The sequence below is a fragment of the Ziziphus jujuba genome, chromosome 10 (assembly GCF_031755915.1).
Source record: "Ziziphus jujuba cultivar Dongzao chromosome 10, ASM3175591v1".
Taxonomy (NCBI): Eukaryota; Viridiplantae; Streptophyta; class Magnoliopsida; order Rosales; family Rhamnaceae; genus Ziziphus; species Ziziphus jujuba.
This window is the reverse complement of record NC_083388.1, coordinates 1,005,226-1,017,404: the sequence shown is the minus strand read 5'-3', so window position 1 is coordinate 1,017,404 and position 12,179 is coordinate 1,005,226. Positions and strand designations below refer to the sequence as shown.

The following is a 12,179-nucleotide window of genomic DNA, read 5'->3' as shown; positions in this document are numbered from 1 at the left end:
CCTTTTATCTGTGGGACAATTAGTTGATGAGAATTGCAAGGTTTCTTTTTCACCATCTGGTTGTATTATGCAGGATCAGACAACAGGGAAGGTGATCGGGATGGGACCTAAATGTGGAAGACTATTTCCTCTACGCTTATCTGTCTATCCTAATAATAAATCTTTATTTTCTTTGTTTAGTCTAGTTTCTTTAAGTCAGGTATGGCATAAACGTTTGGGCCATCCTAATTCTAGAACTTTATTAACCTTGTTAAAGAGTGGTTTATTTTTGAATAAGAGTTCGATTACTTCTTTGGATTTATCATTTGCTTGTGATGGTTGTAAACTTGGCAAAAGTAAGACTCTTCCTTTTCCTATTCATCAAAACAATGGTACAAAATGCTTTGATTTAATTCATACTGATGTTTGGGGTAAATCCCCATTTCCTTCTCATTCTCATCACAAATATTTTGTATCATTTATTGATGACTATAGTCGTCATACATGGTTTTATTTTTTGCATTCTAAATCAGAGGTGTTTGAAGTCTTTAAGAGTTTTTTGGCATATGTTAAAAATCAATTTTCCACTTCTATCAAAATCTTGCGTTCTAATTCTGGTGGTGAATATATGTCTGATGCTATTAAAGTTTTTCTTCAAAGTGAGGGTATTCTTTTTCAAAAATCTTGCCCCGATACTCCTCAACAAAATGGAGTAGCTGAGCGGAAAAATCGTCATCTTTTGGATGTTACTAGAACTTTACTTCTTGATGCATCAGTTCCATCGCATTTTTGGGTCGAAGCTTTGTCTACATCCGTTCATTTGATTAATAGTTTGCCATCTCCTGTTCTTGATAATGAAACCCCAAATTTTCGTTTATATGGCAACAATCCTGATTACAATCACTTGCGTGTGTTTGGATGTCTTTGTTATGCTCATCTTCCTTCATCTGATAGAAATAAATTGATTGCTCAATCTGCAAGATGTGCATTTCTTGGGTATGCCTCTGATCAAAAAGGTTATCTTTGTTATGATCCTCTTGCTAGTCGTACTCGTATATCTCGGAATGTATTATTTGTTGAGAATATCTATTTTTTTCAACATGTGTCTGATTCTTCTACTTCTTCATCTTCTTATCTTCCTAATTTTGATCAACTTGAGAATGTAAGGTTTAATACTGGGATAGATGATCAGCACCGAGAAAATAGTCAAGACGCTGAAGGTTCTTCTCGCAATCCTATTCCTGCTTCTGATCCTCCTATTGAACAAGGTGAATTTCTTAATCTTGGTCCTGACAGATCTATAGGACAATCTGACGTTTCTAATATGCCTGATGCACCTCCTCTTCGAAGGTCTACTAGACATATCAAACCTCCTGATCGCTTGTCTCTCATGGCTGCTTTATCTGTTACCAATGTTCCCAAGTCTTATTCACAAGCTAAGAATTATGAGCATTGGAGGGATGCTATGAATGAAGAATTAGATGCACTGGTAAAAAATCATACTTGGGATGTTGTTCCTTGTCCAAAAGGGTGTAAGCCTATAGGATGTCAATGGGTGTACTCTATTAAACAAAAATCTGATGGATCCTTAGATCGCTATAAAGCATGTCTAGTTGCTCTTGGAAATTGGCAAGAATTTGGAATTAATTATCATGAGACATTTGCACCTGTTGCCAAAATGACGACTGTTCGCACTTTATTAGCTATTGCAGGTTCGCAATCATGGCCACTTTTTCAGATGGATGTCAAAAATGCATTTTTACATGGAGATCTTCAAGAAGAGGTTTATATGCGACTTCCGCCTGGGGTACAATCTGATTCTCAAAATCATGTATGTCGTCTTCGTCGTTCCTTGTATGGACTTAAACAAGCTCCACATGCATGGTTCCAAAAATTCAGCAATTTTCTTCGCACATTGGATTTTAAGCAGAGTTATAATGATCCTTCAATGTTTCTTCGTCATTCTGCTGCTGGTATCACCATTCTTCTTGTTTATGTCGATGATATTATTATTACAGGTACTGATCCTGGTGGAATTAAGGAATTACAAGCTTCTTTACATTCTTCATTTCACATGAAAGATCTTGGAATTCTTACTTATTTCCTTGGACTTGAAGTACATCATTCTGATCGAGGTATTTTTGTCAACCAACACAAGTATACTCATGACTTAATTGCTTTGGCCGGACTTGAGAATTCTACTCCTATGGATACCCCACTCGAAGTTAATGTGAAATATTCTCAAACGGATGGTGATTTGCTTCCTGATCCCACAATATATCGTCGGCTAGTTGGGAGTTTGATTTATTTAACCATTACTAGACCAGATATTTCTTATGCTGTTAATTTGATGAGTCAGTTTATGCACCAACCTCGGCATCTCCATCTTGCAGCAGTTAAACGGATAATTCGTTATTTGATTGGGACTCCTAGTCGTGGAATATTCTATAAAGCACATTCATCTCTTATTCTTCAAGCATATAGTGATGCAGATTGGGCTGGATGTCCTGATACCCGCCGATCGACCACTGGATGGTGTATGTATCTTGGTGATGCACTTATTTCTTGGAAATGTCAAAAGCAAAGGAAACTATCCAAATCTTCTACTGAGTCAGAATATCGTGCTATGTCTTCTGCTTGTTCTGAAATTGTTTGGCTTCGTCGTCTTTTATCAGAATTAGTTTTTCCTCAAGCCGATCCTACTCCTCTTTATGCTGATAATATGAGTGCCATTCGAATCACTGTCAATCCTGTACTTCATGAAAAAACTAAGCATATTGAAGTAGATTGTCACTACATTCGCAATGCATATGTTGATAACATCATCACTGTGCCTTATGTTTCTACTAAATTTCAGATAGCAGATATTCTAACCAAGGCTTTGACAAAGATACGACATCAGTTCTTAGTTGGCAAATTGATGCTTCTTGATTCACCTGCATCAATTTGAGGGAGGGTGTTAAAGCATATCATGACTCATTAAATAGCATTTTTTATTGAATTGGGAATTTTATCACATCCCATATTCTCAGCCTTTATTTCTGTATATATTTCATTGTATAGTTTACCTTATTATTGAGGGAGATATACTTACCTTGTACAACATATATACTTACCTTGTACAGCATATTCAAAAAATATATAAAGAGCCATCTTCAAGAGAATGGCACGGCAAATTTTTGAAGCAAAATTATTATTTTATTTTTTTCTATTATTTTTGTCACCTGTTACTTCTAAAGTTGATGTTTACAGTTACGGAATCGTAGCACTAGAAGTTGTAACCAGAAAGAAACCGACAGGAAATCAGCTATCTGAGAGTGGAAGGATGGTAGAGAACCATAGAAGATTGGTGACATGGGTTAAGGAGAAGATGGTTGAAGGTAAGCGTCCAAGTGAAGAAGGTTGGATTAAAGAAATTGCAGATCCTGTAATGGGTGGGAAGTTTGACATGGCCAAGTTAGAAATAGTGGTTAAAGTTGCATTGCAATGTGTGGAAGAAGACAGAGAAGCTAGACCAACCATGCGTCAGGTTGTAGAGATGCTTGAATGCCATCGGGAGGAACATATCTTGTAATACAAGTTAGTAAAATTAATACTTTGCATGTACCACCATCTGGCTTTGGTTTTCTATCTTGTTCTTTCTCTTCTCTCTCACTACTCTCCTCTGTTTATGCATCTAAATAAATAAACTCTTCAAGAAATAGTTCATCTTGTATTTAAGTTTAATTACATATCCTATACTGCTGGGTGGATGTCTTTTCAAATGTTAAATAAACTCTTCAAATTCTTTGCTATTTTCAAATATTGTTAGAAATGCTTAAATACATGAGATATGTAAAATAATATTAAAAAAATGGATACCATATATGTAGAATATTATTTCGATTTTTCATTTATATACTTTGGATTACTGATAAAATATTTTTATTAACTAATATTTAAATAACTTTTTTTATAAGAATATTAATTAACTTGACAAACTAATATATGATCATATTCAGATTATAAGTCCAATCTTGTTTGTTTGTACGAGATTCTTGCCCTGCGATTTGATCGGTGAGCTAGGACATTTTCTAAATTGAATGTGTGCTACAATGTTGGTAGATTTCCCATGCCCAATTAACCAATCACAAGGCTATTTCCTCTATTGGCATACGAAAAATTATAATTTTAAGTCTTGTAACATTTATGGAAAAATACTGTTTCATGTTATGTATTCTTAATTTTTTCTTCTTTTCATACGACTTAAATGTGTACAACCGTGTGGTTGAAGGTTGAAATTAAATGTTATTCTTTTTTTATTTTTTATTTTTTTTTTAGTGTGAGTTTTAAATTAAATGTGATTGAATCTTCTGTAAGGATAAAAACGAAAGTTGAAAAGGAAACTTCTTATGAAGAAAAGTCAAATGAATCAAAAGCTAGAGGGGGAAAAAAAAAAGTCTCATTTTTATTATCTCCCCTCTCTTTATACATCCATATAAATAAACCCTTCAAGAAATAGTTCATCTTATATTTATTGCTTAGTTTAAAGTTGTTGTAGATTATGAAAGAATCAGCAAAGACTCAATCAGTAGAGGCTTTACTAGAGTAACAATAAGTTTTTCTAACTATGTGATTAGTGGTTAGTAAAGTATTATTTCAAGATTGCTAAAAAAATTATAAAATTAGAATTTTAAAATTTGGTAAATAAAACCACTTAACTATTTTAATAACACATAATAACCAAAATAGATATGGATAATTATTTATATATATTATTACTATATATAAATGGATAAAAAAGAATTTTATTATTAGTTGAATGATATAATAATAATTTTAATTTTAAAATTCTGATCATGCTAGAAATTGAGAAGCTAACTTTGATTATTTTTCATATTCTACATTTTAAAAAGGGTAAATTATTAAAAGAATCTAAAATTTATATATGTATATATATATATATATCAAATATTATATTTAATAAAAAAATTTCTTATAAGCCAAAAACAGAAGTTTAAAAGAACGCGCACTGTATAAGTCTAATTGCATTTTCTATACAGGTGTGTAGATTTTTTTTTTTTTTTTACATTTTTCTTTTTTTTGAATGTCTCTAAACTCTATATCTTCCAAGAGATTAAACTATTAGTAAATTAACTTACTAGAGTTATTCGAAAGTGGACTTAATGATTATGAAGAAAAACCACAATTCTCACATGTAAAATTTCTTAGATTTTGGGGTATTGATTATGGAGCTGAGATGATTCAACTCTCGTGTATCATGGTTTGTTAAAAATAAAATTGAAATGACAGAAGAGCAAAAATTATAAAAATTGTAGGACGATTTGTTAAAAAAAAATAAAAATAAATAAATAATGTAAAATTAACAGAGATATAAAAAGAAAAATCATCGCAATTATTAACGAGCAGTGCACTGCATTTCATTGTTGAGGCAAAATAAGCTCCGGGAGTGAAAGAGCAATGTAGAACGTAGAAAAATAAAAGGAAGAACGAACCTCCAACCAAAACCCATGACAACAATTGGAGCGGAATAGTGGAAGACATGGCAGCTGCTAGGGACACCGACGCCGGCCGTTCTCTCGCGGACTCCACTGCCGCACTTCTGTGTATGCTTCAATATCCCTTTTTTTTTTTTCACTTTAATTTCTGAGTGGTTTTTTTTTTTTTTTTTTTTTTTTTTTTTTTTTTTTTTAAATTCCTGTTTGGCTGCTGAGAAAACGTGAAATTGCCCACTGTAATTTTACAGGTCTAGCGTTATTCCAGTCATGGTACAAGTTTTTTTTTGATAAATAGTCATAGTACAAGTTTAGGAAGTGTTTTATGACCGTAGCGATATCAATATCATACCTTCCACGATAATTTTTTCAAGTTTGCTTCATTTTATTCTCGTCTTTTTATGCTTTCAAAATATGTCTATTTAAATTTCTAAGCCACACAAACTTCTACTAAATTCCAATCTAATTTTCAATTAAATATATATATATATATATATATATATCAACTAAAATTTACTTCTTTCTTTTTCTACTTTTGTTTTTTTGACGTTCGTCCATGTAGGATTGACATTACGTTAACATCATCAAAGTCATTTCAATTTTGTATTTTTGTGTGGAAACTATTGTGTGGCCTGTGGCCAAAGTCAAAGTAGGCTGACGTTGTCAATCCGTTATCTATAAGTCTATAAGAAAGACAAACTAAGATGGGATATCCACGTCAATGAAAATGACCAAACGTTCAATTTCTGCACTGGAGGGTGGAACCCTTTGGACGTGAATGGGTCGAGCCTTCACAAGCGGAAACGCCCCGATTGGTGTGGTCAAAGTTAACTCGGACGTAGCAATGAAAAACGGTGGTAGTTTATATTGACAGTGGTTGTTCAAAATGAAAGAGAGAATGTGCTGCATGTCTGTAGTTTCAAATTGGAAGTGTCCATTCCTAAAGTGATAGAGTTGGAAGTCATCTTAAAAGCTATGCATATAGCGTTGTCGTTTGAATGGAAAAATGTGTGTTTGAAAACGGATGCTCAAACAGTAAACCAAGCTATCATTAAGAGAGATAGGAGCTATCTTCATTGGGCTGCAAACTTAATATTTGACGACATTCTCTTATCTATTATTAATATTGATAATATTTTCTTTGTTTGAGCCTTTAGAAAGGCCAATAGACTAGCTTACATCGTGAGCCAATAGGTGGCGAAACAAAGGGTTAGCGGTCCAGTTGGCCTTTTTTGTCTATCGCCCTCTTTTGTACTGTGTGTCATTCAGGATAGTGAACTGGAGAAAGCTCCCTGAATCTGAACTTTTGTTGTTGTGTTCTTGTTTTTTATTTTAATGGAATTCCAATTTTAATCCCCCCCCCCCCCCCCCCCCCCCCCCACCACAAAAAAAAAAAAAGAAAAAAAAAAGAGGTTGATATAATTTTCTATTGTCATAAAACCATTTTCATATGTCAAATACGAGGTCACAGGACCCGAGTGAGACATACATAGAGTCTACATCTATGGTATTTGCTCCAACAAAGATCATTTTTTTTTTTTTTTCCCATTTTCATGGTTGGCCCCTGTTATTATGGCATCAGTAGTATCATATATGCCATAATAATATGGGTGTACGCTGTCATACTATGGCGTCAGCAATATTATATATATGATTCATGTTATATATATATTTTCAAATTATATCTAATTAGATATCAATGTTCAATAAAGAAAAATTATATTTAATATTATGTTATATATAATTTCATATAATTATAGTGAGGTTTATGAGTATTGCTATTTATTATTAGATTGTATTTCCAATCTTGTTTATTTCTACGAAATTCTTGCCCTGCAATTTGATCAGAGAGGTAGGATTTCTCAATTGAATGTGTACAATGTTGGTAGGTTTTGCCATGTCCAATCCAATTAATCAATAAGAAGGCTATCTCCTCCATTGCATACGAAAATTATAATTTTAAGTCGTCTAACATTTATGGAAGAGTACTATTTTGTAATATATATTTCTATTCTTTTCTTCTTTTCATATGACTTGAATGGGCATACCGTGTGGTTGAACGTTTAAATTAAATGTTCTTCTTTTTTTTTTTTTTCTTTTTTTCTTTTTTTGGAACGTGAGGTTTAAATTAAACGTGATTGACACTGTTGCAGGGATAAAAACAAAAATTGAAAAAGAAACTTTAGTATTTCATATGAAGAAAAGTCGCTGGCGTTATTGCCACGAGTGAAAGGTTGTTTCGACGGGAAAGTCACGCATAAATCTTTGAATTTTCCATTTTGTACTTTACACTTAATTTCATATCACAGCATCTGAATTTAGAGTAGTCTTCTGTGATTTGACTAGTGTAATACGTATTTCTAGGATTTATATTATTTTCGTTTAGAAATATATATATCTAGTAATTGGTACTTGAGTATTATGTTAATCTTAATCCTCTGTTTTGAATTACAACGGGAATTAGTACTGAAAGTCCTTCTACATTGAAAAAAGATGTTACTTGATTGACTGAAAGCACTTCTACAGTGGCTGTACAGTTATTGTTTCACCTACGTTAATTATTGCCATTTATAAAACTTGTAGAAGTGCAGCTATTCTCATATCAGCAAAAATCCTTCACAAATCTCTAATATGGATATCCATATTTTCTTCCTTCTTCTTCTGTCTTTGTTTCAACAAGCTCCTTCTTTTTCTTCATCTGCAATATCTGATCATCATATCCTTGAACAAGGCTCATCTTTATCAGTTGAGAAACAAAATGATGTTCTTGTTTCGCCAAATGGTGTTTTCTCAGCTGGGTTTTCCTCCGTGGGGGACAATGCTTTCTGCTTCGCTATAAGGTTTATGAAATCCTCTGTTCCTACTATAGTGTGGATGGCCAACAGAGACCAACCAGTAAATGGAAAAGCCTCAAAGCTTTCGCTTTTGAGAAATGGCAATCTAATATTGCTTGATGCTGGTCGAATTCCCCTTTGGAGCTCAGAAACAACTTCTCCAATATCTGTCTATCTACAGCTTCGAGATAATGGTAACCTTGTTCTTCATAATATCAAAAATGAGAGTCTGTGGGAAAGCTTTAATTCGTCTATTGATACTGTTAGAGTTTGTGACCCGAATTCTTGTTGACCCGACCCGAAAAGCTCGCGGTGCGACCCATTTGGTGAAACTAAATTTTGGAGAAAAATTTGGGGCTCTGTGGTGGAAGCGGAGGTCTCGGACCTGTTCAATTTTAGGGTTTCTTCTGTACTATATATATCTGTATTTTTGTTCGGCCGTCATTGGGGTTTTTTAGGGTATCTCGAAATTTGGCTCACCTTGTACAAATCTTTCGATATTGGATTTGCTTCTCCCTGCCCGTGGTTTTTCCCGTCAAGGGTTTCCACGTTAATTGTGTGTTTGTTCTTCGATTTCTTTGTTTCTGTTGCCATTTGTTTTTCTCCCAATTCCGTAACAAGTGGTATCAGAGCCGCGTCGATCTATTTGGGAATTGTTTTTTTCTTTTCTTTGTCTTTCGATCATGGCAACAAAGTTCGACATTGAGAAATTTGAGCGCAACATGAGTTTCTCCATGTGGCAAGTCAAGATGAAGGCGATTTTGACACAGAACGGTTTACACAAGGCGTTGGTTGGCAAGGAGCAGATGCCGTCTTCGTGGGATGCCGAAAAGAAAGCCGAGGTTGATGAGCGTGCCCTATCCACCATTCAGCTATGCTTGTCCAATGAAGTTTTGAGGGAGGTCCTTGATCAGAAGACAACAAAGGACTTATGGGACAAGTTGGAATCTTTGTACATCACAAAGAATCTCACAACGAAACTGATTGCGAAGCACCGTCTATACACCCTTTCTATGGTTGAAGGTACATCTATTAAAACACACATAGATGATTTTTATACTATTTTGTTGGATCTGGCGAACATGGACATTAAATATGATGATGAAGATCAGACCCTAATGCTACTGCGTTCCTTACCTCCATCGTATAAAAATTTTAGGGAGACTTTGATTTACAGTAATAAAACCCTAAAATTGGAGGACGTGAAAGCTTCCTTATATTCTAAGGAGTTGTTTGATAAGGAGTTGACCAGCAGTTCAGATAACAATAATTTTGGGAGTTCCGGAGGAGAGGGTTTGATTGTTAGAGGTAGAACATCATCTAGAGATCAAAATAACAATGGTGGTAGTCGGCCAAGATCGAAGTCAAGGTTCAGAAACCTTATTTGTCACTACTGTAAGAAAAAAGGGCACATCAAAACTGAATGTCGTAAGCTTCAGAATAAAAATAATGAAAAGAGTAAGGAACATGCCGAAGCCAGTGTCGCACATGAGGAAATTGAAGATGGAGATGCTTATTCAGTGACTGAGGATAGTTCGGGCAAGCAGGGATGGATTTTGGATTTAGCCTGTTCGTTTCACATCTGTCTCCATAGTGATTGGTTCTCTTCTTATGTTCCGGTGGATAAAGGTGTTGTGCTGATGGGAGATGATCATCCTTGCTGTGTCATCGGCATTGGAACTGTAAGGGTGAAGATGCATGATGGAATTATCAGAACACTATCTGAGGTACGTCACGTTCCAGATATTTCTAAAAATTTAATTTCTTTATCTGCTTTGGACAAGTCTGGTTGTTCTTTTGCTGGTGGAGGTGGAGTTTTGAGGGTTCTGAAGGGTGCTTTGGTGGTGATGAAAGCTAGCCTAGTTGGTACATTATACAGGCTACAGGGTTCTGTGGTAATGGGGTCGGCTGCTGTTTCAGTGTCCATGTCAGATTCGGATGTTACTCGTTTGTGGCATATGAGATTGGGCCATATGAGTGAGAAAGGTTTGGCGATATTGAGCAAACGGAGTTTGCTTGGTGATCGGAGTATCTCGAAGTTGGAGTTTTGTGAACATTGTGTGTTTGGGAAGCAGAAGAGAGTTAGCTTCAGTACTGGAATTCACAAAACCAAAGGTACTCTAGACTACATTCATTCAGATCTTTGGGGACCCGCACGTACTGCTTCTAAGGGTGGTGGCAGATATATGTTGACCTTCATTGATGATTTCTCCAGGAAGGTCTGGGTATATTTTTTGAAGCACAAGAATGACGTATTTGCTATCTTCAAGCAATGGAAAGCTTTGGTAGAGAAGCAGACAGAAAGAAGGGTGAAGCGCCTTCGTACAGATAATGGATTGGAGTTCTGTGATGGTGTTTTCAATGAGTTTTGTAGAAACGAAGGGATCGTTAGACATCTCACAGTTAGAGGAACTCCGCAGCAAAATGGTGTGGCTGAGCGGATGAACAGAACTCTTATGGAGAAAGTCCGATGCATGCTGTCGAATTCTGGGTTAGCACAGGACTTTTGGGCAGAAGCAGCTGCTACAGCTTGCTACTTGGTGAATCGTTCTCCATCAGCAGCAATCGATTGCAAGACTCCTGAAGAGGTATGGTCTGGAAAACCTGCTAATTATCTAGATTTGAAGGTATTTGGATGCCCTGCCTATGTTCATGTTAATGATGGTAAGCTTGAGCCTAGATCGAAGAAGGGCATATTTCTTGGTTACCCGCAGGGTGTAAAAGGATATAGAGTTTGGCTTCCTGATCCAAAGTCATCTAAGGTTGTGATTAGCAGGGATGTTGTGTTTGATGAGATGGCAATGCTGCATCCAAAAAGGGAGCCCGTTGTTTCAGACAGTGTGCCAAAGCAGGTGGAGTTTAGGGTGGAGGAAGTAAGTACTTCACAGAATGGTTCAGTTTCAGGCCCATTTGAGACACCCACTCATGTGGAAGAAGAGAGAATTGAGGAGGTGCAGGAGCATTCGATTGCCAAGGATAGACCTCGCAGGGAGATCAAGAAGCCCTCTAGTTTAGCTGACTATGTCACTTTTGCTTGTGTTGCAGCACAGGAGATCGAGAGTCCCAGTGATCCTCGCAACTATTATGAAGCCATTTCATGTGAGGATTCTGCAAAGTGGTTAATTGCTATGCAGGAAGAGGTGGAGTCGCTTAATAAGAACCACACTTGGGAGTTAGCATTACCTCCAGAGGGTAAGAAGATTGTGGGATGCAAGTGGGTCTACAAAAAGAAAGAAGGCATCCCTGGTGTTGAAGATTCGAGGTACAAAGCACGTTTAGTAGCGAAGGGGTATTCGCAGGTACAGGGAGTTGATTTTAATGATATATTTTCCCCTGTCGTTAAACATACTTCTATTCGTGCTTTGTTAGCGCTAGTTGCTATGCATGATTTAGAGTTGGAGCAACTAGATGTGAAGACCGCTTTCTTGCATGGTGAGCTTGAGGAGACAATTTATATGCAGCAACCCGAAGGTTTCGAGGTTGAAGGAAAAGAGGATCATGTGTGTTTGTTGAAAAGGTCCTTGTATGGTTTGAAGCAATCCCCTCGTCAGTGGTACAAGCGGTTTGATGGGTTTATGTTTAGCCATGGCTATTCTAGAAGCCAATATGATAGCTGTGTGTATTTTAGGAAGTTGGAAGATGGCTCATTTATCTATTTGTTGCTTTATGTTGATGATATGCTGATAGTGGCCAAGAAGAAATCCGATATCAACAGATTGAAAGCAGAATTGAGTGGTGAATTTGAGATGAAAGATTTGGGAGCGGCAAAGAAGATTCTTGGTATGGAGATTGAGAGAGATAGATCTGCAGGTAAACTTTTCTTGACTCAAAGATCTTTTGTTGAGAAAGTTCTGGAGCGTTTTGGAATGAA

At 35.9% G+C, this 12,179-nt stretch overlaps 2 protein-coding genes across 2 annotated transcripts; both read left to right on the top strand.

Annotated features, from left to right (window-relative positions):
- The first annotated feature begins 1,060 nt into the window (after positions 1–1,060).
- LOC132799795 (uncharacterized mitochondrial protein AtMg00810-like) lies at positions 1,061–2,983 on the top strand. The gene is made up of 2 exons (XM_060812471.1): positions 1,061–1,786; positions 1,998–2,983. Exons 1-2 carry the CDS (start codon positions 1,702–1,704, stop codon positions 2,927–2,929), a joined length of 1,017 nt encoding a protein of 338 aa, XP_060668454.1. The 5' UTR covers positions 1,061–1,701; the 3' UTR covers positions 2,930–2,983.
- Positions 2,984–7,996: 5,013 nt separating this feature from the next.
- On the top strand, positions 7,997–9,343 carry LOC125420849 (putative receptor protein kinase ZmPK1). The gene has a single exon (XM_048468056.2). It carries the CDS (start codon positions 8,106–8,108, stop codon positions 8,598–8,600), a length of 495 nt encoding a protein of 164 aa, XP_048324013.1. The 5' UTR covers positions 7,997–8,105; the 3' UTR covers positions 8,601–9,343.
- Positions 9,344–12,179: the final 2,836 nt, after the last annotated feature.

Excerpts from the sequence above, each read along its gene's own strand:
- LOC125420849 (XM_048468056.2), top strand. The coding sequence starts at position 8,106 with ATGGATATCCATATTTTCTTCCTTCTTCTTCTGTCTTTGTTTCAACAA.
- LOC132799795 (XM_060812471.1), top strand. The coding sequence starts at position 1,702 with ATGGCCACTTTTTCAGATGGATGTCAAAAATGCATTTTTACATGGAGA. Across the intron at positions 1,787-1,997 it reads ATATGCGACTTCCGCCTGGG|GTACTGATCCTGGTGGAATT; the intron begins GTACAATCTGAT and ends TTATTATTACAG.